Source organism: Thamnophis sirtalis, unplaced genomic scaffold, assembly GCF_051295495.1.
Source record: "Thamnophis sirtalis isolate CommonGarterSnake01/CBP01778 unplaced genomic scaffold, rThaSir2_p1.2 scaffold_4, whole genome shotgun sequence".
Taxonomy (NCBI): Eukaryota; Metazoa; Chordata; class Lepidosauria; order Squamata; family Natricidae; genus Thamnophis; species Thamnophis sirtalis.
The window spans coordinates 105,474,450-105,502,442 of record NW_028261384.1 but is presented as its reverse complement, the minus strand read 5'-3'; the positions used below and the strand labels follow the sequence as shown (position 1 = coordinate 105,502,442).

General features: G+C 41.8%; 1 protein-coding gene across 4 annotated transcripts; it reads right to left on the bottom strand.

The window, feature by feature from the left end:
* PNKP (polynucleotide kinase 3'-phosphatase) lies at positions 1-27,992 on the bottom strand. 4 transcript variants are annotated; one of them, XR_015696454.1, is made up of 18 exons: positions 26,462-26,584; positions 24,757-24,896; positions 22,199-22,245; positions 21,610-22,044; positions 20,539-20,618; positions 19,597-19,654; positions 19,403-19,510; positions 13,067-13,138; positions 12,909-12,957; positions 12,391-12,461; positions 10,637-10,729; positions 9,771-9,867; positions 8,213-8,274; positions 8,020-8,129; positions 7,827-7,914; positions 4,073-4,263; positions 1,802-1,863; positions 246-310 (listed from the first exon to the last, which is right to left on the bottom strand). XR_015696454.1 is itself a non-coding variant. In XM_014065495.2 (17 exons), exons 2-17 carry the CDS (start codon positions 24,893-24,895, stop codon positions 190-192), a joined length of 1,692 nt encoding a protein of 563 aa, XP_013920970.2. In that variant the 5' UTR covers position 24,896; positions 27,567-27,992; the 3' UTR covers positions 1-189. The 4 variants fall into 4 exon arrangements, 3 of the variants coding, with proteins under 3 accessions (XP_013920970.2, XP_087569801.1, XP_013920962.2); XM_014065495.2 differs by lacking the exons at positions 4,073-4,263; positions 26,462-26,584 and adding an exon at positions 27,567-27,992 and having other exon boundaries at positions 1-310; XM_087713675.1 differs by lacking the exon at positions 4,073-4,263 and having other exon boundaries at positions 1-310; positions 26,528-26,611.
* Position 27,993: the final 1 nt, after the last annotated feature.

Here is a 27,993-nt window from a genome sequence, read left to right as displayed (position 1 = left end):
TTTGACTTGCAAAATTTTATTTCACATATCTTCTGGAAAAAAGTCATCATAGGAATGTCTCTGCCCCCTTTAAAGTTTGCGCCAGTTACAAAGTTTGACCAGCAGAGAGAACTTAGGCACTCCATAAATGTGCCTTCTCTGGCAAAGGCAGGACAGTAAAACAATCATGTTCAATATTACGTTGTTGGTTTATCCTTCTGAAAACTGCCGGTAAAGTGATTCCAATTTGGAGTCTGTAAACTGAGGCACAAAATTAATCTTGAGAATTTCAGAGAAACCCTCCTCGAGGGATGGCTCCACATACTTACTCCTGTCAAAAAGAAAAATAATCATTAAGTAGTCCCCAGGGTTGGGGATATTTGCAGAGCTTTGTTTAACCATGCTATTGGATTTTTGCAAGGATGGAAAGTGCCCAAGAAAGCTGCCTGAAGAAAGCAAGTCGATGGTGACAACCCCATGACCTATTGGGTAATTATTCTTTCCAGATGTAAATAATGACAGGTTTGCATCAACCCCCCCCCCCTTCACAGGAGGCCCAGTCAAGTCTCTTCTATCTCGTCCCTGCAGGTGGGAGGTGGAACAAAGGGAGCCAGGAACTGTGAGGAAAACTGCACCCCTACTTCTCATTCCAGTGTGTCCCAAATGGCCCCCTCCTTCCAGGAGTAAGAGGCTTACCTATCAACAGCTAGTGCACCTAAGGCAACACTTCCCCTCCCCCTAGTGAATCCTATCTCTCCAACAAACACTGAAGCTGTTCCCTTGTCTTTCCTCACCAGCCATCACTGTTAGAGAGAATGTAATTTTTGACCTCAGTTGCAAAGCAGCCAATGGCTGGTTGGCCATAGAGACCAGAGGGACACAGGAAACAAGGTGGGGTATGTCTTTCCCATCTTTCCTTGCATAACACAACCTGTAGGTTCATGGAAGTATAATTGGAAGGCATAGCACTGAAGGGATTCCAACTTCCCCAAATTTCATTATCATGGGGATCATGGATTCTGGCATTCTTGTATATTGGCCCATTAGAATTGCCTTAGTTCAGCGGTGTCAAATGATCTCTTTGAGGGCTGGATCAGCATTGTAGTTCTCCATGGGCCAGCATTGTGGAGAGACGACCGATGCCTCCAGCACCCTGCCAGCCAAAAAGGGTGCAGAGGGGCCATGCATGCCCCCCCCCACACTCAATTTTCAGCCTGGATGGTCTTCTGCAGCACTTTGTTAGCCAAATGGTGTGTGGCTGAGCCATACAGCCCGCCCCCCCTGTGCCTTATTTTTGGCTTCTGCAGCATTCGGGCAAAATCGGGCCATGCAGAGGCCTTGCAAAACTCCCATGTGGCCCATTTTCAGCCTCCCCAGCCTCCAGCAGCAGGTCCCCATGCAGCATATTTTTGGCCAGCAGAGTGCTACTGGAGGCTGGGGAGGCCAAAAATGGGCCAGATTTAAGCACCCGTGGGATGGATCTGGCTCACAGGCCTTGAGTTTGACACCCCTGACTTAGTTGAACAATTGTTGCCCTACACTTTCCAATTTCACCCACTTGAAGCTTACAGATATGCACGTTTTATTTCTTTATAGACAAATAAAGAAAAGGAGGAATTTTACTCATTGATTATATTTGGCAGGGCAAGCTTATCAGTAACTTAGCACTGAAAATTAGCTTTTTGAATTCAGCTTTGGAAATAATTAGCTAACTCTTCTAAATCTCCAACAAAAGTAACTTAACTACTCTGGGAAGAATAGATGCCCAGGAAGGACTAATTTTCCATTCCAGTTCACTCTTTTCAGATTTTCAGAAACTTACTTATAGGTATTCAATACAATGTTGTTGACTGGCACATGGTCTTTCTCTGTCATCTCTCGGAACTAAAAAGGAAAAAGGGTTCTAGTCAGCAGGGGATAGCGATGGGGAAAATAAATTGGACAATACTTAATTTTTAAAACAAATACAGTATAGGGAATCCTTAGCTTATGACCACAACTGAGCCCGTTTTCTGTTGCTAAGTGAGAAAGTGATTAAATGAATTTTGCTCCATTTTACAACCTTGCAGAATCACCACTGTTAAGTTAGTAACAAGGTTGTTAAGGTAATCTAACTTCCCCATTGATTTTGCGCAAAACATGAACACATGATCCCAGGATACTGCAACATTCATAAATACGGATCAATTGCCACACATCCAAATTCTAATCACATGACTATGGGGGTGCTGCAATGGTCGTGAATATGAAAAATGGCCATAAGTCACTTTTTTCAGTAACATAACTTCAAAAGGTTGCTAAATGAACAGTTGTAAGTCAAAGTCTACCTGTAGTCCTCAAATTCCAATGACAATTGGGATCAGAATTTCCACTGCTAAGCGATGCGCTTGAAAAGTGCCATGACATTTTTTAGTGATAATAATATCAGTTGCCACTGTTAACAAGGGCAACTTCCTGCCGGCTTTTCATAACCCAAATCAGTGGGAAGATGCAAGCCCTAAGTGGCTCACATACAGGTAAGTAGCTGCTGCTGGGCAGGGGAGGGTGCAAGAGAGGTTGACAAGGGTCAAGGAGGGATCAAGAGGATGTACAAGGGAGGGGAGGGGAGGCTGGGAGAAGGTGCAAGGGAGATACAGCAAGGGTTAGGATGTGCAGGAAGTTCAGTTAAGTTTTTAAGGGCAGTACATCTTCTTTATTGGAATATTTTAAATCAAGAAGTTCTTGTACATATGGAGAGGGACAACAGAATATCACTTATCTACAGAGAACCCAGATACTAATTTGGCTTGTGGGATAAATAATTTTTAGGAAGGGCTTTGTCAGGTCTTATTAAGACTAGAGAATCAGATCTTTCACCTTCAAAGACAGAATACTTGTACTAGAAGAAACTGCAAGCTACCAATGCTACATTCATCTTTAAGCAAAAGTGTGATTTATAGCAAAAAAATAATAATAATATTGAAAAGATGTGCTGGGTACACCCATGCTATCTGTCAAAGTCTCTTGAAGCACCTTCTTCAAATCTGAACAGTGGCACATTTCTAATCTGTACTTGCACCTCATCTATTTCTGAAATGCCACAATTTATACACAGTTCTCCGAAGTAGCCTGTGTGGGGAGTCATTGATGGGTTATTCTCATATCCAATCTGCCCTGAGACTGAGGTTAAAGTTGAGGCCACTCCCCTCTACTTCCTCTGCATGGCTCCAATTTAATCTCAGTCTCGGCCCGAATCAGTACTGTTTTTGCTTCAAATTGGACTTGAGTGTTTGTTTTTTTCCTTCTTTTCTCCTTCCTTTCCTCCTCCTCTCCTAGCGTCTGTGTGTGTGTGTGTTTGTTTCTTGCATAAGCTGTGCTTTGCTACTTTGTGAGGCTCTACCGTACTGCTGGGCGGTTGTGGGGCTCCAGGCCAGGCGCCAAGGGGCGCTGGGAGCCACAATCCCCCTATTCCATCGGGGGGGGGTGTTGCTAGATCAGAAAAGAGGCTCCTGGAGGAGCAGCTCGGCAGAGCTCACTTGGAAGCATCGGATCGCATGGTTGGCGGTCGCCATTTTGTTGAAGGTGGCCATTTTGAGAGGCGCACATCCTCTGATGTGCGGCTGCTGCAGGACATTAAGAAGCTGATGGTGGCTACCCAGTTTTCAGCAGGCACCACGCTGGATGCAGTTAAGTACTCCTCTAGAGCCCTGTCCTCTTCAGTGGCATCCAGACATCTTCTCTGGTTGCTGCAGGCAGATGCCAGATCAAAGTGGAACCTGGCAGCGGCTGAGTATGCCGGAGACAAATTGGTGCTTACCTTGATCCTATTCTAGTGGAAGATAAAAATAAGTGCAGGATCCTCCCTTCCATGGCCAAGCTCTCTGATCAGTGTCCAGCCCCTTATCCAAGGAGGCCTCCATACCGGCTTCCTGGCCAACACTTCCAACAACAGAGATATTCTTCCCCAGATACTCAAGGCAAGAGGACAGACAATACTCTAGGGACAGGGACAGGTACTAGCAGCCCAGTAAATTGCTTTCGAGGGGGCGGGTGGCCGTCCCTACCACAGAAACAAGTGATTTGGATCAGATCACCCGAATGGCGGCTGCCTTACCTTGTTTTCAGATCCCTGGAACTGCACCACCACTGATCCTGGGTCCTTCAGACTGTTAGGTTTGGTTGAGGTTAGAGTTCCGCTCCCATCCTCCGAATAGATTCCATCTCTTTTCTTCCTCTAGGAACCAGGTAAAACGTAAGCTCATGCACAAGGCTATTCAGTATCTGATGGATATCCAAGTGGTGGAGCTGGTTCCAGAGGGAGAGAAGAGGTTAGGGTTTTATTCTAACTTGTTCGTAGTTCCCAAAAGTTCAGGGAGTTGGAGAGTGATCCTGGATTTGAAGGTGTTGAATACTAGGTTAGTATATCATAAGTTTAAGATGGTGTCCCTAAAGTCCATCTTTGAGGGGATTAGACAAGGGGACTTCCTGGCATCCATTGACATCACGGAGGCATACCTCCATATCATGATATTCCCAGAACACCATACGTTCCTTAGGTTTTCCTATAAGGGGATCCATTATCAATACAGGGCTCTCCCTTTTGGCTTGACGTCAGCTCCCAGAACCTTCACCAAGGTCCTGGCGGTGGCCATGGGTCATCTCTGCTCTGTTCCGGTCCACTTATAGTGCTACTGGATGATATCCTCATCCAGGCAGTGACTTCGGACCTGGTTAAGGAAGATCTGGGTCGCACGATTAACACCTTGCAGACCCTGGAGTTCTCGATCAATTTTGTGAAGAGTTATCTGGACCCCACCACTAGACTTCAGCATTTAGGGGCTGTCATTGACATAGTGGAGTGTGAGGTGTTCCTTTCTCAGGACTGTAGGGACAGTATTCTGGGGTTGATTAAACAGATTTGCAAGGCATGCTCTGTTCCTGTAATTCTTCTCTCTCGGCTCCTGGGAAAGTTTATCTCGTGCATCATGATTGTACCATGGGCCTCTGCGCCAGGGAGCTGCAATGGTTACTACTTCCCCACCAGAGGGACAGAACCAGTGATGCCTTCTACAAGATTCTTGTGCCGCCCCAGGTTTTTCTGCCCTTCCATTGGTGTCCCCAGCGCTGCCAGGAGCTCCCTGTTCAGGGAGCCAGACAGGTTGGTCCTGATGACAGATGTGAGTCTTTTAAGTTGGGGAGCTCACCTGGAATCCCAGATAGCCCAAGACTGGTGGATACCCATGGACCTGCGAAAAAACATAAATTGGCTGGAGCTCAGGGCGAGGGTCAGCCATCAACATGTCCTGGCCCTGATGGACAAGGTTGCTGCCAAGGCCCATGTCAACAAACAAAGGGGCACTCACTTGCTTGTACTTTGAGATGAGGCAGTGCAACTGGGAAACTGGGTGGAATGGCATCTTGTGTCGATACAAGTGGAACATATCTCTGGGTGGAGAACCAGCAGGCAAACTGGCTCAGCAGGAAGACGGTGGACCACGGAGAATGGCAGTTACATCCCAGCATTTTCAACAACATTTGTTGGAGGTTCGGTTGGCCAGCAGTGGATCTCTTTGCTACCCCGTCCAACTCCCAGGTCCGGAACTTCATCTCACAGTTCCCAGCTCGAGGGGCAGTAGCCATTGACATCTTGCATTGCAGATTGCCAGCGGGTCTCCTCTACGCCTTTCCCCCTCTCCCTCTCATTCCCGGGGTTCTCAGGAAATTAGTGTTAGAGAGGGCAGAGGTGATCCTTGTAGCACCATATTGGCCCTGGCGATCTTGGTTTGCTGACCTGGTGGGGCTGTTGGTTCTTCCCCATTGAAGGATTCCATGGGGGGGAGGGGGGAGGGAAGGTGGCTCTGCATCAAGGGAACCTAGTTCATCCGGAGCCCAAGTGGCTTCAATTGACTGCTTGGCACTTGAGCGGGAGCAATTGAGGGCGGCCCAATTCTTGGCCAGAGTGATCAAGACCATTGAGGCATCCCGTAGGCAATATATCACCCGCATTAACAATGCGACTTAGTCCTCTTTTGTGTCCTGGTGCCGGTCCACAGAGATGGATCTGGCTTTGACAACGCAGGTGCTGGTGTTCCTTTAGGATGGTCTTGAGAAGAGTCTATCCCACAACATCCTCAGGAAGCATGTTGCAGTATTGCTACAGTCCCTGGGGGGCTCTCATTCCCTAGCGCAGCACCCAGGCATTGAGGTTTCTTAGAGGGGCGGCTAATCTTAGGCCACCCGTGGTTCACCGGTTTCCTACATGGGACCTACCCAGGGTGTTCCAGGTACAGACCAAGGCTCCATTTGAGCCTTTGAGGACAATAAGTCTTCAGTTCCTCACCCTTAAGGTTGTTTTTCTGATGGCGATTAATTTCGCCAGACACGTATCAGAACTCAATGCCCTGTCATCTAGGGCTGACCTATGCAAATTTCATGACAACAGGGTCGTTCTTAGGCTTGATCCCTCCTTCTTGCCCTAGATTAACTCTCCTTTCCATAGGCCTCAGGTGGTGGTTCTCCCGGACTTCTGTCTGGTGCCCTCCAAGGAGAGGGAATGGTCCTGGCATCGCCTGGCCTTGAGAAAGCACTGTGTATTTATCTGAAACACACTTCAAGAAGTTGGAGGCGATCTTTGTCTCCTTCCAGCCCTCCACCCTAGGGGCTAGGGTGTCACCAGCTACCATCGGCAGATGGATTAGGCAGATGGATTATCACTAGAGCATATGAGGCACGAAGCCTTCCGGTGCCGGTTGGCATCACAGCGCACTCCACTAGAAGTGCAGCCATGTCTGCAGCCTGGTTGACCCAGGCGCCCATCGAGGATATTGTAGGGCAGCCACTTGGGCTTCGCCCTTGCCTTTCATCAGACACTATCGGCTGGACACTTACATTTCAGCTGAGGCCTCTTTTGGTAGGAGGGTACTGCAGGGAATGCTGGACACTTGAGGGGCTCAGGCCCAGTGATTCCCTCTCATGAACATCAAACTTGGACATGTCCCATCAGTGACTCCTCCCACAGGCTACTTCAGAGAATGTCAGTTGGTCTTACCTGAACTGCATTTCTCGAACTCCTGTGGGATGAATTACTTCTCACCCTTGTTAAGAGTGCTTTGCTAGGGTCCTGAGCTAGATTTAATGGCTATTGGGTCAGTCAGGGTCCTGGGGTTTGGGGTGTTGTCTTTCCTATACCCTTCCTTCCCAGGTTCTTCTTTGGAACACTGACCAATTAAACTGGAGCCATGCAGAGGAAGCAGAGGGGAGTGACCTCAACTTTAACCTCAAGTCTCAGGGCAGATTGGACATGAATATAACCCATCAGTGACTCATCCATAGGACTTAGAGAAATGCAGTCCAACTGACATTTGGTACTGCCCTGTGCCAATGGTTCCAGAATTACATTCCTTGTTGGATTATAAGAGAAAAGGAGGAAAGTTTGCAAGTCCTCAAAAGGGGGAGTGGGGATGGGGACTGGATTCAAAGAAATTTGCTTTCCCAAGTGAAGAAGGTATATCATGGTATAAGGCAGTGTTCCTTAATCTCAACAACTTTAAAATGGATGGACTTTTTGAAATTCTGCCTTTATTATTTTCACAGTTCAAGATTAATTATTATGAAAGATGGTGAACAAGCCTAATACTCCTTCTTTTTCCTATTTTACCTTTTAAAACTCTGTGTGGCAAGTTGAACTCAGACAGAGTAACTAGCCCAAAATCACCCAACTGTCTTTTATACTTAAAGGAGGACCAGAACTTGCAGCTTGCTGGTTTCTGGCGGTGCCTCCACCACTAGACTGAGCTGGTTGACTAGGAATTGAAGTCCACCCATCTTAAAATAGCTGAGATTGAGAAACAATGATCCAAAGTACTTACTCTGTTGTTATGCTTGGCTTGTTCCAGTGAGGCAGTAAAAAGAAAGCAGCGGCAGGGAACGCTGGCCTTCTTAGCACATTCAGTGTACCTAGATAAGGGAACAGCATTTTAATTTCTCAATTTATCTGATTATTTTCTATCTTTGGGCTTGCAGCTTAGACATTATCTACTAAACTTAAGGGATGAACCTTACCTGCGTCTCGATTCCAGTTCTGGGTTGGTATTATCCACTACTACACTCTTTCCTGCTTGCAATGATGTTTCACACAATGCCACACATTTCTTCCATGAACCAAGGGTGTCCTTAAAGGGAGAAAGGCAAGATATAAAGGAACGAAGCAAGCAATAAAGCAGGACGAGAAGAGTTTTAATCTCTCATTGCTTACCTGGTTGACATACGCATATCCAACTGAGACTAAATGTCTCTTCAAAAAAGTTGATTTGCCAGCTGGAGTGGGCAGGAAAAGATAGAGGAAGTATGAACAGTGGGGTATAGCAGAGATTTCTAAAAGTCAACAGAACTCAAGGAACATCATCAATACATGCCTTAATACGTGCATACATTTTTAAAAAATAGCATCCATGTTCCTTGCAACATTCACAACTAGTAGTCAAAAGGCACGATAAAAATTCCTTAATTTCACAACACTTGGACAGACTTAACCAGTTTCAACTGGGACTACATTTGACCAAACCAAATCCAAAAACTGGAGAATTCCAAGAAGCTTGACAATGGCAAATTGGTCATTAATAGACATCAACAACATCAATATATCATTAAAAAGAGACAATCAACAAGCCAAAGGGGGAACCAAAATTCCCCTAACACCTCCACACCAGCAATCAACACCCTCATTAGCAACAGTTAACACCAAGACTAACTAGCCAACAATCAAGAAGCAAACAATATCCCAATTATGGAATTGCCAAACAAGCTAACAATAAACAGCCCAACCAAACCACCACTCCTACTAAAACTAACAGGGCAAACCACTAGAATGTAAAATGAGAGCAAAGCCTACTCTCTATTAGCAATGACAATGTTATTTAGCTCAGGTAATGTCTGCAAGAAAACAACCAAGCTCGGAGAGCACCAAAGACCCTCACTTCAACCCTGAGCTACAAATATTCTCTTATCTGGTAGGGCTGTGTGACATTCCAGATTGACACTGGAAAACAGGATTCAGACTGAATGTGGGACTCATCATAGAATTTCTTAAATTAAATATGAATTTTCCTGGAACTTGCCAATAGATCAGTTCCAATCACTGTTTCTCTTTTGAAACAGGATCACTGCATAATCTTCATTTCTTAGACATCAAGACTGAAAAGGAAATGTGTTTTTCAGAATATTCCTCTTCTACAACACAAACCTCTTCTGAGGTACAGATTATCTCATTTTCTTGAAATGAGATTGAAAGGTTTCTTTACACATTAACTCATGATTAAATGAACTATTTGGTCATTAACTAAATTCTAGACTTCATAGTGCACTCTATACTAATCAACCACTTATTAGACAAACGTATACAACTAGCAATTACACTTAGGCTTATATACCACTTCACAGTTCTTTATAGCACTTTCTAAGTAGTGCACAGAATCAGCATATTGACCCCCAAACAATCTGGGTCCTCATTTTACTGCACCTCGGAAGGATGGAAGGCTGAGTTAATGTTGAGCCGTTGAGAATCAAACTGCCAAACAGCAGTTGGCATTCTAAACACTGTGCCAACATGGCTCATCGAATGGTTGTGAGTGAAACTAGTTCTGGGCTCACCACTCGAGCCCTATGGAAATCTCCTGGCAGATGACAAGACCAAAAGCTCAGAGAAGCTCAGGCCTTGAAGACTTCATGTATTGCATTACTACTGTTCTCCCATTAACCTTAATATTTGAAGATGACACTGCATGAATGCTGAGGTTGCAAAGATCATCACTCACCAGCAGGGAAGCCAACAGCTATAACCAGCTCTGAGGAGGATGAGATCAAGGAGGCACTGGGTGGATCATACAGTTCAGCTTTAGGGTCCAATGCTCGCTAAATTAGGGGTTAAAGAGAAAATCAGTGTTTTAATACTAGAATACAAACTTGAATTCTGGATGTGCTCTGCAAATCTTGAATGTGCTTAATTTTTTTACCTGTTCTCCTAGTTTTGCAGCTTGTTAGATCTTACTTATCAGTAATGTGAAAAACCACACATTTTTCAAGAGTACTAATGTAATGAGAACGTAAACGAACATAGCTTAAAATAATGGCTAGTTTGTGAAAGAGACAGCATTTGTAGTTGTTGTTTTCAACAACTCATTATTTTAACCTGGTGCACTTTCTAGATGATCTCAAGTTACAGTGACAAAAAGCTAGGCAGTCTTGATCCAGTCAATATTTTAATTATCTTCAACCTCTTGCTGAACATGCCAAAAGATAATGGCAACTGCTTTTTGCCAAGAAAACCGCTTGATGATGTCATATGATCATAAAAAGTCCGCAAACGGTTTCCAGTCTCTTATAAAGCTGCCTAGTCCATTATCTCTAATCAAGGCAGTTAATTTCGCCATTCTCTGCTAATTCAGTCAGTTCCAAAATCCATTCTTCAACAGTCGGCATCCCATTTTCTTTCCAGTGTTTTGGAAGTACAATCCTCACAATGGTCACCAGATGAAGGAATAGCACCCCATATTATTTTACTTTTTATGATAAAACAATACATAATATAAACAATATTGATACAAATAAATAAATAAATGCTGGAAGAGAAGCTGGTGGGTTGTTGTTTTTTTAAAAAGAGAGAGACAGAGAAGTGACTCACAGGATCAAAGTCGGGGAGTGCAAATGGTGCCTGTTTCCAACCCAGGAAATATTCTTCAGGAGTGTAGAAGGGAAGGCCAGCATTCAAAGCAAACTGTGTGAATAAACAGGATAGCTTTTAATGTGGAGGAAGCAGATGAAAATGTTTTTCTGGTCTCCTGAAGATATGTGTGCTCAGATCTATCCAGTTTACCTCTGATTCTGTTCAATTTGCGTCATGTTTCTAAGTTTGCTGGAAATCTGAATGTGGGACCAAAACTGAGATAAAGCATATAATCTTTCACCCTTGGAGATTTCACTACTGATACGTTTTCTTTCTTGTTTACAAACTAAGAGATAATAGCTTGTTTTGGAGCAGGAATAGAATAGAATCTGGAAGGGACCTTGGAGGTCTTCTAGTCCAGCCCCCTGCTCAAGCAGGAGAACCTATACCATTTCAGATGTGAGTGTCTAGTATCTTCTTAAAAATCTCCAGTGATGGAGCGTCCACGATTTCTGAAGGTAAGATGTTCCACTGATTAATTGTCCTCACCGTTAGGAAGTTTCTCTTTAATTTCAGGTTACTTCTCTTTTTTATTAGTTTCCAACCATTTTTTCTTGACCTGTCCTCTGGAGAATAATTTGACCCCCTTTTCTTTGTGGCAGCTCCTCTAGTACAGCAATACTACTATCATATCTCCCTAATTCTTCTTTTCTTTAGACTAGCCAAACCCAAATCCTGCAGCCATTCTTCATGTGTTTTAGTTTAAAAGAAAAAGGTTCAGTCTGGCTGCCAAATTTCTTACTGGATATAAAGCTAAAGCTTTTTTTTTTTTTTCAATTTCAGAAGTTTATAATTTTTGATACAGAAAATAATTACTGTAGCTCTTAAAGCAGTGCTGGGAGAACCTGTGGGTCTTGCTGACTATTGCTGAATTACAAATCTGAGCACCCCCAAAGTCACAGGATTCCTGTTTATACATGAAAATGAGTAAATTGGAAGGAATGATGAAGATGTGAAGACTACCAACTCGTAGCTTATATTCTATGCCGATGCAATGCTAGCTCTGACTGTGGAGAATTGCATATCCCTGCAACTTTTCTGCATTTTTTTTCTCAACAATAAACCCCTACAAATTCCTATTTTTCACTGCTTAGACTGCCAAATCCTTCCTAGACCTTTAATCATCTTTGTCTGCCCCAAGAAACATAATGTTACAGCCCTGTTTAGGTTAATTATGACTTCTATAATTTAGCATAATTATTTTGAACTTTGGCAATTCTTACATTCAAAGAAGTGACCAGATATATAATTCTGGCTAAGTTTTCCTATTTATTTATATGATATATTAGATATTTAAAGAGGGGAAAATTAAGTGAGGGAGGTAAAAATATTTTAGTAACTAAGTAAGAAAAATATTAAAAAGTACCTAACATGGTTAGAAAAATAGGCTACCGATTTTTGAAATATTTTTGAAATGTTGGGTTTACCTCAGAGGAGAAAAAAATAAATTCATAAACTCTGAATCAGACTGAAAGTTGCAAGGCAAACCCATTGTCACACAGAATTCTGCACACATAGTGCTTGTGTCAAACTATTATATAGACAACTAGAGACTTATTAATCATCTTGAAAATTGGATTAAAGACAAAAGAAACAGCAAGGGATATGGATGTTTTCAAATTATTTATATTTTCATCCCAGAAGTTCAATATGATTAATCCCGAGACAAGAAATACTGTAAGACATAAGAAGGAGTAAGTTTTCTCTCTTACCAGACGGTCACTGCAAGAAAAATCTTTCTTCTTCTGTCCAGGGGCCCAGTTTGCTGGACGTCCAGCAGCATCTATGAAACAGAAGAAAGATATGAACACACCCATTGCCATGAAATGGGAAACTGATCACTTGGATATCAGTAATAAATTTAAAAACTGGGCTTTGATTTTGAAGGCTTAGAAAGTATCATTGGCCAGGATAAGTACTTTCTGAGAGTGAGTCAAATCTACTCTCTATTGTTATATCAAATGGCCTTCCTGGTGGCGGAACTCATCCTGGTGGCATATGGTTAGAATGTAGTACTACCGGCTAACTCTGCCCACAGCCAGAAGTTTGATCCTGACAGACACAAAGTTGACTCAGCCTACCATTCTTCTGAGGTCAGTAAAATGATGACCCAGATTACTGGGGGCAATACGCTAACATTGTAAACCACTCAGAGAGTGCTATAAAGCACTACAGGATGGTTTATAAGTCTATGGTGCTATTGCTATTGCTTCCTTTATGCTTGACTCACCTCCTACATAGACACTTTCTTGCAAAGACACTTCTAAGCCACCATTTGCCTTGAAGAAAGGGGAGAGAGAGAGAGAAAGGGAAAATCCAGACATGGAATAGCAAACTATGATTTTGCTCCTTCCCAGCCCTTTTCATACACACACCCTCTTTTAGTACCTTTTTGCACAGATAATCCCACATGCCAAGGACAGGTTTGCGGTACATTCCTGAATGAGTTGCCACAAAGACCTGCGGAGAAAGGGATGTAATAAAAGTGAATATTCCAGTTGGGTCTGGATTCCATCCTTCCCTCAGAAGCGGATTCTTACTTTTAGCAATTACCATTTAGGTCCCAGTCCATGATCTGAGTTGAATCTTACAATAGTTATTCATTAATTATAATTATATAAATAATTATTTAATAATTACTGCTCTACTCCCAATATTATAATAATTATTCATTAATTATAATTATATAAATAATTATTTAATAGTTACTAGTCTACTCCCAATTAATGAATTTCACTCAATTCCTCACAGGTGAACATAGATGAATGAGGAGTTGGAACATTTCTGCAAGATTATCCATTTGGGACGCCTGATTCATCTTTTATGACTTCAAAATGACAATGTATCTGTAGCAACTGTAAGAGATTACAAGTGCACAAGCAGCAAACAGATACAACTTTTGAAGAGAAGGAGCAAAGCGGCCATTCATTTTAACTAAGGGTCAATGGCTATAATTATTTTCTTCTTTCTTTCTTTCTTTCTTTCTTTCTTTCTTTCTTTCTTTCTTTCTTTCTCTTTCTTTTTTCTATTTATTTATTTATTTATTTATTTATTATTTATTTATTTATTTATTGCAACCAAAAGAAAGGCTGTAGGGGAACATAGCTTGGAGAGATAAGAAACCTTCCCCAATTTGCCAAAAACAATTCTACATAAAAACCTACGTGCTACTTGTGGTATAGTTTTCCTTTAAATCCTAATGGACCCACAAGACATCTTAATAACAAAATAAAAACCATACTATTAAAATATAAAATGGAAGAGAAGCATCTGACAGAGATATGAATAACATGCAAAATAAAACATAACAAAATTAGCTACAGGATAATGGTTACTTATTACCTTTAAATTTTCTCTGAAATAGAATAGAGTTCCCTAGAGTTCCATGCCAAATATTAGGAATGATGGAATTGCAAATTCAACCCATCTAAAAAAGGACAGCAAATGAGACAATGCAATGGAAATGTCATAATCTGCTGCTTGAATTCTTAATTAGAAAGTGTCAGATCCCTAAAAGTGATACTACCATTCATTAGTATTATACATAAATCATTAGCTGCATCTGAAACAACTGAGTTTTACAACTTTACAACTGGTTTCTTGTCACCGGGAGACTGAAGGTCCCAACATCTCTGGAGGGATGTTTATGGTAGCCATGTGGGATAAACTCCCTAAACCCAAGATGTATAGCATGACTCCAAGGGAGTTGGAAGAACTGAGGGCATTCATTGAAAAAAACCTAGCAAGGGGTTTCATTGAACCAGCCTGACCAAAAGTTGCAGCCCCGGTGTTGTTTCGAGAGAAAAAAAAGATGGCTCCAAATGCTTATGTGTTGATTTTAGAAATTTAAATTCAATCAGTATGGCAAATGTATATCCTCTCCCACTCATGAAGGATATGCTAGTATACCTAGCCAAAGGAAGAATTTTTTCAAAGCTGGATTTAAGGGAGGCTTGCTACTGTAACAGGATTAAGGAGGGAGATGAATGGAAAATAGCATTTAACACCCCTCTTGGATGCTATCAATTCAAAATGCTACCATTTGGGCTACAAGGGGCCCCTGCAGTATTTATTCAATTAATAAACAAAGTGTTGTGGGAGCATCTATATAAGGGCTGCATAGTCTATATTGATGACATTATATTATATTCTGAGACCAAGGCAGAACATGTAAAACTAGTCTGGGCGATTCTGAACAAAATTTGCTCTGCAAAACTTTATGCTAAACTCTCCAAATGCGAATTTCACCAAGAAAAAATTGATTACTTAGGATACCGCATTTCACACCAGAGCATAGAAATGGATCCTTCGAAAGTCCACTCGGTACTTGACTGGGAACCATCCAGTTGCAAAGCTTCCTGGGATTTGCAAACTTTTACCGGCAGTTTATCCCCGCTTTCGTCCAAATTGCTCTCCACCAAGCTCTTAAAAACGAAGGGAGCGGGAAACCCGAAACCGAAGCAGCCTTTGAACTGGACAATGGAATGCCAAACGACATTTGAAAAACTTAAAAGGCTGTTTTCAGCATAACCGATCCAAAGCACCTGGCACAGAGAAACCGTTCATCATACAAGCAGATGCTAGCAATGTGGCGATAGGAGCCATCTTACTTCAGAAAAATGAGGAAGACCAATTACAACCATGCACTTACACGACCAAAGCATCGGTCAATGCTTTGGTCGCATTGACCGATGATCTCTGGAGAGCCAGAGATGGAGGCCATGCATCCATCCTGGTTCTCCTTGACCTCTCAGCGGCTTTCGATACCATCGACCATGGTATCCTTCTGCGACGACTGCGGGAGGTGGGGGTGGGCGGCACTGTTTTGCAGTGGTTCTCCTCCTACCTCTCGGACAGGTCGCAGTCGGTGTTGGTGGGGGGGCAGAGATCGTCCCCGAGGCCCCTTACTTGTGGGGTGCCGCAGGGTTCGGTCTTATCCCCCCTACTATTTAACATATACATGAAACCGCTGGGCGAGATCATTCGGAGGCACGGGATAAAATACCACCAATATGCGGACGATACGCAGTTGTATCTGTCCGCCCCGTGCCAACTCAATGAAGCGGTGGAAGTGATGAACCAAGGCCTTGAGGCTGTCAAAGACTGGATGAGAGCTAACAAACTGGTGCTCAACCCGGAAAAGACCGAGTGGCTGTTGTGTTTTCCTCCCAATAATTTGGTTAATGTTCCATCAATCAGGCTGGGGGGACAAAATTTATACCCCTCAGACAGGGTCCGCAACTTGGGAGTCCTCCTGGACCCACAGCTGAGTTTCGACCATCATTTGTCAGCTGTGACCAGGGGGGCATTTGCTCAGGTTCGCCTGATGCGCCAGTTGCGGCCCTACCTGAACCGGGAGGCCCTCACAACAGTCACTCGAGCCCTTGTGATCTCTAGGCTGGAATACTGCAACGTGCTCTACATGGGGCTGCCCTTGAAGAGCATCCGGCGACTTCAGCTAGTCCAGAATGCGGCCGCGCGAGTGATCGTGGGCGCACCACGGTTCGCCCACATAACACCGATCCTCCGTGAGCTGCGCTGGCTACCTGTTGGTCTCCGGGTGCACTTCAAGGTCCTACTTACCACTCACAAAGCGCTCCATGGTAGTGGATCTGGCTATTTGAGAGACCGCCTTCTGCCAATTACCTCCCTGCGTCCCATCAGATCGCACAGGGTAGGCCTCCTCCGAATTCCATCCGCCAGTCAGTGCCGACTGGCGACTACGCGGAGGAGAGCCTTCTCAGTTGCAGCTCCGATGCTATGGAACAATCTCCCCGTGGAGATCCGCACCCTCACCACCGCCCAGGCCTTCCGCACGGCCCTTAAGATCTGGCTATCCCGTCAGGCCTGGGGATAAAAATCTTAGTTCGTCCCCTCCCGAATGATGAATGAATGTTGTGCTCTATTTTTTAATATTATGTATTGTCTTATGCTTTTTGTCTTTGTACCCCCTTTCCCGTGTTTTTGTAAGCCGCCCTGAGTCCCCTCAGGGAAAAGGGCGGCCTATAAATTATAATAAATCCTACAAATCCTACAAATCCTACAAAAAATTGAATGAATCTGAGCAAAGGTGGGCCATTTGGGAGAAAGAGGCTTATGCAGTTCGATAGGCTCTTTTAACCTGGAGACATTTCCTAGAGGGGAGTAAGATCCCTTTTGAAGTCTGGACAGATCATAAAAAATTTAGAAGCTCTAAAGACCCCAAGGAAACTCTCTCCAAAAGAAATACGATGGTCTCAGTACTTTAAAAGGTTTGAATTTATGCTCAGATACCTCCCGGGGGGGAAATTTCCTGGCAGATGCACTATCCAGGAAACCGCAATACAATAAACATAATCAAACCCATGATACAAGACAATCAACTAGCCGCTAGAGTAACCACCAGATCCCAGGGAAAATGGGACACTCTGGAGAACAATGACACCACCCAAACTTTTAAACAAGCTTTAACCACTGACGAATGGTTTGTGAGCCACAAAGACAGCTGTCTGATGAAAGATAACATAGCTTGAGTGGAAGGGTGGTTGTATGTTCCAGCCAACCAAAGACTGTACTTAATGGAAAGGTGCCACGACTCCAAACTAGCAGGACACTTTGGTTTTGTAAAAACTTTACATCTAATTAAAAGGAAATTTTGGTGCCCATCACTAAAAAAGGACATAGAGAGCTATGTAGCCAGCTGTCCAATTTGTGCGGCAGCCAAAAGACACCAAGGCAAAATGCCAGGACTGTTACAGAAGGTAGCCGAGCCCTTAGCACCCTGGAAGGAGATAGCTATGGATTTTATTGTCGAACTACCAGAAAGCGCAGGGAATACTGGCATTTGGATTGTAACAGACTTGTTTTCAAAATAGACATATTTTATACAGTGCCAAAAGATCCCAACTGCCAAAAGTCTAGCCAGGTTATTCCAGATACACATTTATCGCCTTCATGGAGCCCCGCAGAGAATCATCATTGACAGAGGGGTCCAATTCACCTCAAAATTTTGGGGAGGCATTCTTAAACTTACTGGGCACCACCCAAGGACTGAGCTCCAGTCACCATCCATGCACCAATGGTCAAACTGAAAATCGGAACATGGTTCTAGAACAATACCCAAGATGTTTTAATTTTCAACAGGACAACTGGGTTGATCTTTTACCTTTTGCAGAAGTGGCCTTCAATAATGCTGTGCACTCAAGCACTGGGTTCACCCCTTTTAGAGTAGCAACAGGCCAGGATTTCAACCCCATGCCTGAACTACCCACAGAGGAACCCACCATCCCCTCACTAAAAGAATGGATAGACAACCTACACATGGCCAGTGGTTAGATTAGCGTTACAGGAAGCTAGAGAGGCTTTCAAAACTCAAGCTGACAAAAAAAGAGTAGATCCCAAACCCTTCCATGTTGAAAATAGAGTATACCTATCGACAAAATTCCTGAAGTCGTTGCAACCATCGAAGAAATTAGGACCACATTTCATCGGACCTTTCCCGATCACCAAAGTTATTAACCCAGTAACAGTAGAATTACTCCTACCAAAGACACTCAGGAAAATCCATCCAGTGTTCCACATTAGTTTACTCAAACGAGAAGTAATCTCACAACTCAGACCACATACACCTACACCTCCTGTTCCTATGATGGTAGAAGGCGAACAACATTTTGAAATTAAGGAAATCCGGGATTCTAGGATCCACAGGGGGAAAACCCAATACTTAGTTGCTTGGAAGCATTTACCTTCAGCCCAAAATGAATGGGTAGAGAAACACCATGTTAGGGGCCCCTGCCCTATTGAAAAATTCACTCCCAATACCCAGGCAAACCTTGTTAAAATACTATGATGCAATTTCTTTTCCTATTTTTTCACAGGTGAATCTCTCCTTTTTCAAAAGAACGGCAGCATGTCAGATCCCTAAAAGTGATACTGCCATTCAATTGGAAGGAGGGGAGCCTCGGAGTTAAATCATTAGCTACATCTAAAACAACTGAGTTTTATAACTTTACAACTGGTTTCCTGTCACCAGGAGACTGAAGGTCCCAACATCTCTGGAGGGATGTTTACGGTAGCCATGTGGAATATATAACTTTGATGTCTAATTAGAGATAGCCATGGGAACGTGTGCTTTATTGACTCCTAGGGCAGAAGAGTTAAGGAAGCATCTTCACACTTGTGTATTGGTCAGAATCTGCATTCGGACAAAGGGGAGGGGTCATTATCAGCTTAATCCCATTTGCATGGCCTAAAGGTTTTCAGATGCTGCTTTGCTTCTAATGGTTTCCATCCTGCTTGATCAAAGGTTCCTTTTGAAATAATCCATTTCAAGAGTCTTTACTTTCTCAAGTTAGGAGAGGCGCCATTACATAAAGAATAAAGCAAACCTCTCTTCCTAGAAATTGCTACAATTTTGGTGCTACAACGTAGAAACCCTTGAGACTTTTTACACATTCTCTTAATGCTCCTCCATCGTTGCCTTCTGGGTCCAAATCTTTACTGAAACCATATTTTCTCTTTCACATTTTCTTCATTCTGTGTGTCATATTATGCAGCATAATGGTTATTTAACTGCTGTTAGCTCTCTAAAGTTGTCATGATGAGATGAGCAGCCAAATAAATGGAAAATGAAAAAAAAATCATGAGATTAACTGGACTTTGCCATAAGCATTCAAAGCCCCCCTGTTCAACCTGCACGCTTTGCCGAGCAACCTGGGCGAGGTACTGCCTCTCCTCGCAACTCACCTGCAACGAGACACCCAATCGCTCAATCACAGCTTCCACTTTAGCTTTGAAAATTTCAGGCCTAAGACGCCCACGGCCAATGCCCAGTTGATTGGTAAAGATCACAAGCTGCCGATAAGATGGGAAGATGAGAGATTACTTACAGCGAGAAAGGGTTAACACAGAAAATGGGTTTGAGACAAGAAGGACCATACCTTGTATCCTTCACTCTGAAGTTGCTTCAGCTTGTGAGGTACTTCAGGGTACAGGATCCTGCAAATCAAGGGAAAATTTTAAGGCTGCTGTCTATATGCTCATGCTCTTATCACTAAAAATATGTAATTCTTAACACAGAAATTGCACTATAAATTCACTTTTAGTCCTCTACTCTGCAAAAGCGCTAAGTATTTCTTATAGTATTTCATCTTTCCTCGTGGAAGCATAACTAAGCCCCATTCTCCTTTTTTCCATTTTTAAAAAATATTCTATCTGACTTAAAGGAATTCCAGGTGATGTAATACCCTTCTTCCTCCATTTACATTAATGAAAATCCTGGCATGTTAGGTCAGGGCTAGAGAATGAGGTAGAGAATGAGGTCTTCCAATGGAGTCAAAGTTGGCTGAGGTTTTCAGTTTTTCCTGGCAGAACACTCGTGACTTCAGTGGCCTGATATTTAAATGGCTCTGCTTTAATATTTATATTCTCTGGTAAAGTGACCAATTATCAACACAATCAAATGAAAGTATTAAAAATACAAAAAATACAAAACAAATGCAAATTAAAACTTTATTTCTAATAAAAACGACTCAACTAATAACACAGATGAAGAATTAGGGTTTCCTTTACAACAGCCTTCCCAAATTCTTTTTGTAGTTAAAAATATGAAAGGAATCAGTTTGGAGAACAGTGACCTACACCCTTTTCCCTTCCCTTGCTCCAAGGAGCTAAAGATACGGCAGCCTGCTGCCCTTCTTCCTCAGACCTCATCTGCTTAGTAGTTTTGTAACATTGGGTTGAGAAAGATTCCACAGGTTTCAAAGAAAGCAGATTTTCAAATCTAGCATTCACTTTCTTCATCTAAGAAAGAACTTCCACGCCAACTAACTGGCTGTCTACAAATCTGCTCTGCCTTCTACATCCCTTAGCTCTGTGCTTACCTCCAATCATCAGGACTTATAGGAAACACTTTTCCAGATTTTGTTGTGATAAGAGTTCCATCCAGGTCAAACCCTGCCACCTGGGTGAAAAAGCACCAAAAAAGCCTCACATCCACACTCACCAACCACCCATAGTCAACACTATTTGCCTTATTTTTTTATTCATATATTTATTACATTTTATCCCATCTTTCATTCAAGATCCTATGGCAGCGTATACAGTATAGTGTGTTCTTCTCTTCCATTTTTTACATAACTCTTATTGAGAAAGGTTGGGCTAAGACAGCAACTGGCACAAAGTCACCCAATGAGCTTTCATGTATGAATGTAAACAAGAATACCAATCCACTACTTTAACCAGTATGCCATACTGGTTTGCTAGACTTTTTGAAGACAAAAAGCAAAATGTCCAGACTTTGAAAAATCAGGACATTGCTTGACAGTCTCGGTGATTATGAGATCTTGCAAGATATTCTTTTAACAACATCCAATCACCCAAATATACAAATTCCCTGGACTTCTTGGAATTATGGCAGTGTAGTAATAATTGAAATTGGAGCTTCCTTCAACAGAAATGTATGTGTATGTATTTAATTAATTGAAACACACTGGATAAAAGGTGCTTTCCCAAAAGCGATACTAGGTTTGTTTTACTCAATGGAACTTGCAAATAAATATTTATGGAGTCCTTGGTTCTTGCTGAGCTTAGTTGTTTTCTTCTGCAAATTTCATTACCCAATTAGGTAACAATGCTAGCAAGAATCCCAATGCTCAATCTTAGCTACAAATATTTTTGTCTATTAATAAATACTTTGTTTACTTTGTGCAGTAATCTGTGCATTATTCCTCTGCATTTGTAAACAAAGAGCAAAAATAAAAGAAACTTTTACTTTGTTATTAGAGATAGATTTATATTTGATTTGTATAACTCTGGATCAGTTACATAAAACTTTATTTTATAGTTCAAAGAACTGGACAGAATGCAGAAATAGTCCTATTTTTTCTTGAGCAACACTCGAATAAGCAGTATTCTTGAAGCTGAATTTCGAAGTAACAGGCAAGGAGACTTACTTTAGTACTCGATACTATTCCTTTTTTGGTGAAGACCAATAGCTTGCCATGGTCCTCCCAGGAATCAGACGGCTGGGGGGGCAGTTTTGAAACAGGCTTCTGAGAAGAGTGTGCCTGTGCCTGTGCTGCTGTCTCTTGCAACTGCTTCAGTTTCTCAGTTATAAATGAGTCATCATCATCCTCTTCTTCAGAAGGACAGGAAACCTTGAGACGTTTGACTGTAGGGGCCTTGCCATCTTCTTCTGCCTTCTGCTGATTCTGCTTGCTGCAGAAGAATTCCAGTGGGTTCTTCTTTGCAGAGTTGTCATCTTGCTCAAAGCGGATGCAATAAGGATACAGTCCGTTTACCAGGCGCAGAGTCTCTCCTTCTTGGAGCGTTGTGCTGTCTCCACAATGCAGGTGTATCTCTTCCACAGATGTGGGATTTATACCTCGCTGCCAACACATAATAATATGAGAATGTCATGCCTGGTCAGTTGGCTCTTATACCCAGAGGATGGGTGGTTAATTTTGAAACTGTCTCTGCGCTCCTGTACAAAAAGCTCCCTTTGGAATCAAACAGAACACTCCAAATTTTCCCCCAACTCACCTGTGTGACTCGAACTGACCGGTAGGCATAATTTGCCAGCAATTCCACTATGAGAACAGAAAAAGAGAAGACGGAGTTAATTTTCAGGCTTGTGAAAAATATTTCAAGGTTAAAGCTTTTTGATTCTAGAACTATTCAGTTCAACTTTCACAGAAATGTTCCAAGTAATCTTATATTCTGCTTCAAAGCTGGACCAAGATAATTTTATGAATGAAAGTGAAATATACATGTCCCAGGATAAAGCTGCAGGGCCCAAACTGGGTCAGTCAGCAGGACCAATGGTTTCTGAGATTTTGGTCTCATGCTGGAGCCTATCTTCAGGGAACTTCTTTTCAGCAGAGTGTGTGTTGTTCTCTGTGTAGTATTTACAATACATGTTGTATGTGGCTTTTTAGATGTTGATTGAGATATGTTGATTGCTGTTGTTTGCTTGTGCTGTCCAGCCCTCGCCTTCTAAGTAATTAATAGGCCTGTGGTAAATCAGCACTTCTGCTGACTGATGAGAAGCCTGGTTTCCAGGCTCCAATCTCTTCACTAGCTGTTTTTGTACCTGCTCATCCAACAATCTTAGTAACTGCAAAATTGAATGTGTGTCCACGTTCAAGACTTGACTCTGCAAGACACTTTTCAAAATTGCAGTTCAATGTATAAAGCAATTCAGAAAGAAAACATACCGTATTTTTCAGAGTATAAGACACACCTTTTTTTCCTCAAAAGAGGCTGAAAATCTGGGTGCATCTTATACACTGAATACAGCATTTTTTTGCTTCCCGAAGCCCTGCCCCTTCACCAAAATGGCCGTGCATAGCCTTATGGAAGCTTTCAGAGAGCTCCTGGGGGCTGGGGAGGGCAGCAACGAGCAAAAAAACGGGCTGTTTTTTGCCTCCCCCAGCAACACTCTGAGCCTCCATAAGGCTATGTATGCAATTTTTTTGATAAAAAACGGGCCTGTTTTCTCTTTGGTTTCTCCCCCCCTCTTCCTGGAGCACTCTGCAAGCCCCCCCAAGGCTATTCATGCCTTTAAAAAAATGGGCTGTTTTTGGAAGGTTTGCAGAGTGCAAAAACCTTTTTTCCCCCTTTTGGAAAGCTCTTTATCTGATTGAAGAGAATTAGATTGATCAAGTGCTGTGTCAGCAGAAACACCTATCTATCTACTGTATTTCTCTCTCTCTTTCTCTCTCTCTCTCTCTCCCTCTACCTCTCTACACACACACACACTCTCTCTCTCTCCCTACCTACCTACTGTATTTTTCTATCCCTCTCTATCCCTCTCTCTATCTCCCCCCTCTCTCTCTCTCTCTCTCTCTCTCTCTCTCTCTCTCTCTCTCTCTCTCTCTCTCTCTCTCTCTCTCTCTCTCTCTATATATATATATATATATATATATATATATATATATATATATATATATATATCCCTTTATCTACCTATCTACCTACTTTCTCTCTCTCCCTACTTATCTACTTATTTCTCTATTTCTCTCTCTATTCCTCTATTTACCAACATACCTACTCTCTCTCTTCTTACCTATCTACTATATTTCTCTCTATCTATCTCTTTCTCTGTCTCTATATCCCTCTACCTACCAATCTACCTACACTCTCTCCCTACCTACCTACTGTATTTCTCTCTCTCTCTCTCTCTATCCCTTTATCTACCTACCTAACTACTCTCTCTCTCCCTACCTACCTACTGTATTTCTCTCTCTTTCTCTCCCTCTCTATCCCCCTACTTTTTTTTAAATTTGCCTCTTCAAAACCTTGTGTCATACTCTGAAAAATATGGTATGTGCATAAGACAATACCAAAAGAACTGGAGTGATAATGTTTTAAAAAAAGAAAAGAATGGTGAGCATGTTGGGGAAGAATAGAGGGGAGAGAAATAGACAAAAGGAAAGAGAAATGTAGAGAATAAAGGAAGAGAACAAGAGCAAAACAAATGTTATTTACCTCATAACTTCGGAATCCTTAGTAATCCTGACCTCAGTTTTATCTCTATCTTCTCATTCTCTTCAACAACTAGTTAATAATGATGAAATTTATATTGCATTTGAAAAGATAGCCAAAATAAGAAAAATAGAGCACAAAAATATTAAAGCTTTGGATTTCTAAAAGGTAAAACATAGGGAAAGATGCAAGTTTCTGTAACAGCCCAGATAATTGAATCTTAGCTAAATTTCAACATTCCTCACATGGTTTATACAGAATACCAATTCTTTTCCAATTATAATATTGCACAGGGAGAATTCAAAACATGGTACACAACTTCAGCCACACCAAATGTTATGACAGTCAGTGAAATAACTGGGATAGTAGAAAAAATTTATAAATACCACCCACAAAACAACACAAAGCACACACTCTACTAGAGAGAAGTTTCTTGAAGAGAGATTCCAGTATGAGTCTGAAGAGTCAGAAGACAACACTGTTGGATCTGGGTCGATCACCCAACATTATCCTGGGACACATATATTTGCCTTCATTTGTAAGAAAAAAACCTGCTCCTGAAGGCAATGTTTTGTTAACAGATACCTTTTCAAAAAAGAGAAAACCTTACAGACCTTGAGTTCGGGAACATTTCTTATCAGTGACAAGGGTTTCTGGACCCCTGCCTAGAACTACAGTCACACCATCAGGCAGAAGAACTGGATCATGTCGCTTATCTTGACTGATGAGAAAGCACTGCATACTGGTGAGCATCCTGAAAGTAATGAGAGACAGTTGGCTTCCAAGCAACACAGTGCCATGCTTAGTTTTCCATGATTCCCTATATAGCAAATCCCACTGAAGCATGCAAGAAATACATCCCACACTAAAACCATGTGTTGAACTTGAGAGTAGGTTGAGAAGTTGTTGCATGAAGAGAAAGCTAAATTTAGAAAATATTGTTCTCAGAGACTTTAAATCAGTGTTTTGCAACCTTGGCAACTTGAAGATGTGTGGACTTCAACTCACAGAATTCTGTAGCCAACATGGCTGTCTGGATAATTCTAGGAGTTCAAATCCCTTATCTTCAAACTACCAAAATTGAGAAACATTGCTATAAATCAACTAGAGAAATGAAAAAAGTGGTAGGCCAAATGAAAATAAGGTAGATAGATATCAACCCTTACAAGGAATATTCATTAAATGTTTAAATTATCTGAATATATTGTTTAAATTAGTGTTTCTTAAACTTTTTGCACCTAGGATTCCTTCCCACTTTTACAAAAACTATGGAGGACCCCAAAACACTTTTCTTTGTATATTGATGTCCTATTACAAATTAAAATCAATGCATCTGCAGAGTATTTATTGAATCATGTAAAAAAACATTAAACTCATATGAGATGTCAACAAAGCATTTTTCACAAAAACCCTATTTTTGAAATATATATATATATATATATATATATATATATATATATATATATATATATATATATATATATATATATATATATATATATATATATATATATATATATAAATAAATATATAAAGTCACAATCCCTGGTATGGCCCAATTATGGGAGGAAGCTAACTGCTTCCATTCTGTCCATCGGCTCGTCACAAGAGACCATCCAGACAGAAAGCCCAATATTTTACTGTTGCCTTTGTCTACACAAATACTACATACATACATACATACGTACATACATACACACACACACACACACACACACGTGTGTGTGTGTGTGTGTGTGTGTGTGTGTATATATATATATATATATATATATATATATATATATATATATATATATATATATATATATATATATATATATATATATATATATATATATATATATATATATATATATATATATATATATATATATATATATATATATATATATATATATATATATATAATGTAGTATTTGTGTAGACAAAGGCAACAGTAAAATATTGGGCTTTCTGTCTGGATGGTCTCTTGTGACGAGAGACCATCCAGACAGACACTTATGTGTGAAATCAAAATGATTTGTCAGATATTGAAAGTACTTGCAAACACTTAAAACATGTTTAAAATGTTTGCAAGTATTTTCAATATCTGGCAAATCATTTTGATTTCACAGATCCCTAAAGAAGCTTGGGGCAGCCCAATTCTAAATGAGCTAAAATTTTGGGTAGCAGCCAAGCAAAGACTGGAAAAAGAGAGGAAATAATTCAACCTGGACTGGGATTATATACGTTTACGCGTTTAGAAAGAGATTTTCTTTTTATGAAAGGCTTTCTGGTTCTGTTGCCCACGTGAAGTGGGAAGCAAAAGTTCCACCTTACCAAACGTTCCTAACTAGTAAATGGGACCATAAAAATCTTATTCTGCATCCGTAGAAACATGAAGACCTGAGACGTTACTCCAGAACACGAAGCCGAAAGGCGGAACAACACCTTCCACCGATCCAAATAGGAAGTGAACTTCATCCGCCCTCGGACGAAACAGTTTGTGTAGCTTTCCTCTGAAATATCCCCCTCTCTATAGAAGTAGAAAATTAAGAGAAAGACATTCTATCTTCACTGGGAGGAGAAAACGAAAAGCCATCCAATTTTCATGTCCTAAGGATGCAAACAATTATAAAGCTGGAAGAAAAGCAATCTGCTTTTAGAGGGAGATTTCCATTAGATTCTAAAGCTGCGGCCCCGCACACTTTTGCCCAGGACAAAGCCACACTAAGTGAGGGCACATCCCCTTTCGGAATTCAATCCTTTCTGATTCATTCATTCATTCATTCATTCATTCATTCATTCATTCATTCATTCATTCATTCATTCTGTCTGTCTGTCTGTCTGTCTGTCTGTCTGTCTGTCTGTCTATTTGTCTGTCTATCCATCCATCCATCCCCGCAGGGAATGATTCTTCATCATTAGAATTTACGGGGTTTTTCTCCTCCACCGCTCGCACAAACGCAGGCGTGGGGAAGCAAGAGTTTTCCATGCAGTTCTTGATTGGATCGCGAAGACAGATTGCAGGGAAAAGATTAAAACTCCTTCATTCTCCTGCGTCCTTGCTGCCACCCACACTGCAGCCCCCGCCCTCCTCCGCCATCAACATCCCCCAACCTGGTGCTCTCCAGATATAATGAACAGTTCCCACCACTGGTTCCCACCAAGTGTTGTCCGCCAACGCATCGGGAAGGGGGAGAAGGGGGGGGGGGGAGAAAAAGAAGGGAAGCACACCCAGCCGCGGTGGAGAAGGAAAAGCCACTGGTTATTCGATTGTGCTCAGAACGTTAGGGTTAGAAATTGCTTATAAGGATAGATCGTCATTGAGAAAATCTTATCTGTGGAATTGCTAGGAATGAAAAAAATGGTTTGATGTCATGTAATAGTTCTTTAAAAAAAAACTGCCCATCGAGTAGCAACAAATCACCTTCCCCAAACACACCTTAGGCTGCGGCAAAGGTCGATCTAGTCAAATGGTTTTCCCGGCGGCCCATCCAGCCCAAATTCGGTGCTGAGCGATCCGCAGAAGCAACAGCTTCATACTCCACGGACTGGTTGGCGGCAGACCAGCCGACTTTGCATTTTAAGTGAAGCGCGGTCGCAATTTAGGCCAAGTCGGAAATAATATATGAATCTCTATTCCTATCTCTACGGTAGCTCGGTGCTTTGAATAGGCCCCCTTCCGGAGGTGCACGAGGAGGACTGGAAATGAGTTCCGGTAACTTTGGTTCCCTTTCACGTTGATCCCTGGAAACGAAGGGGCTCCTATGATAAAAGGATATGTAATTTGCCAGAAATGACCTGGGTCACTCCTAAAGAATAACCAGTAAAATAGCCTGTTTTTTTCAAGCGTGATGCTCTTACAAACA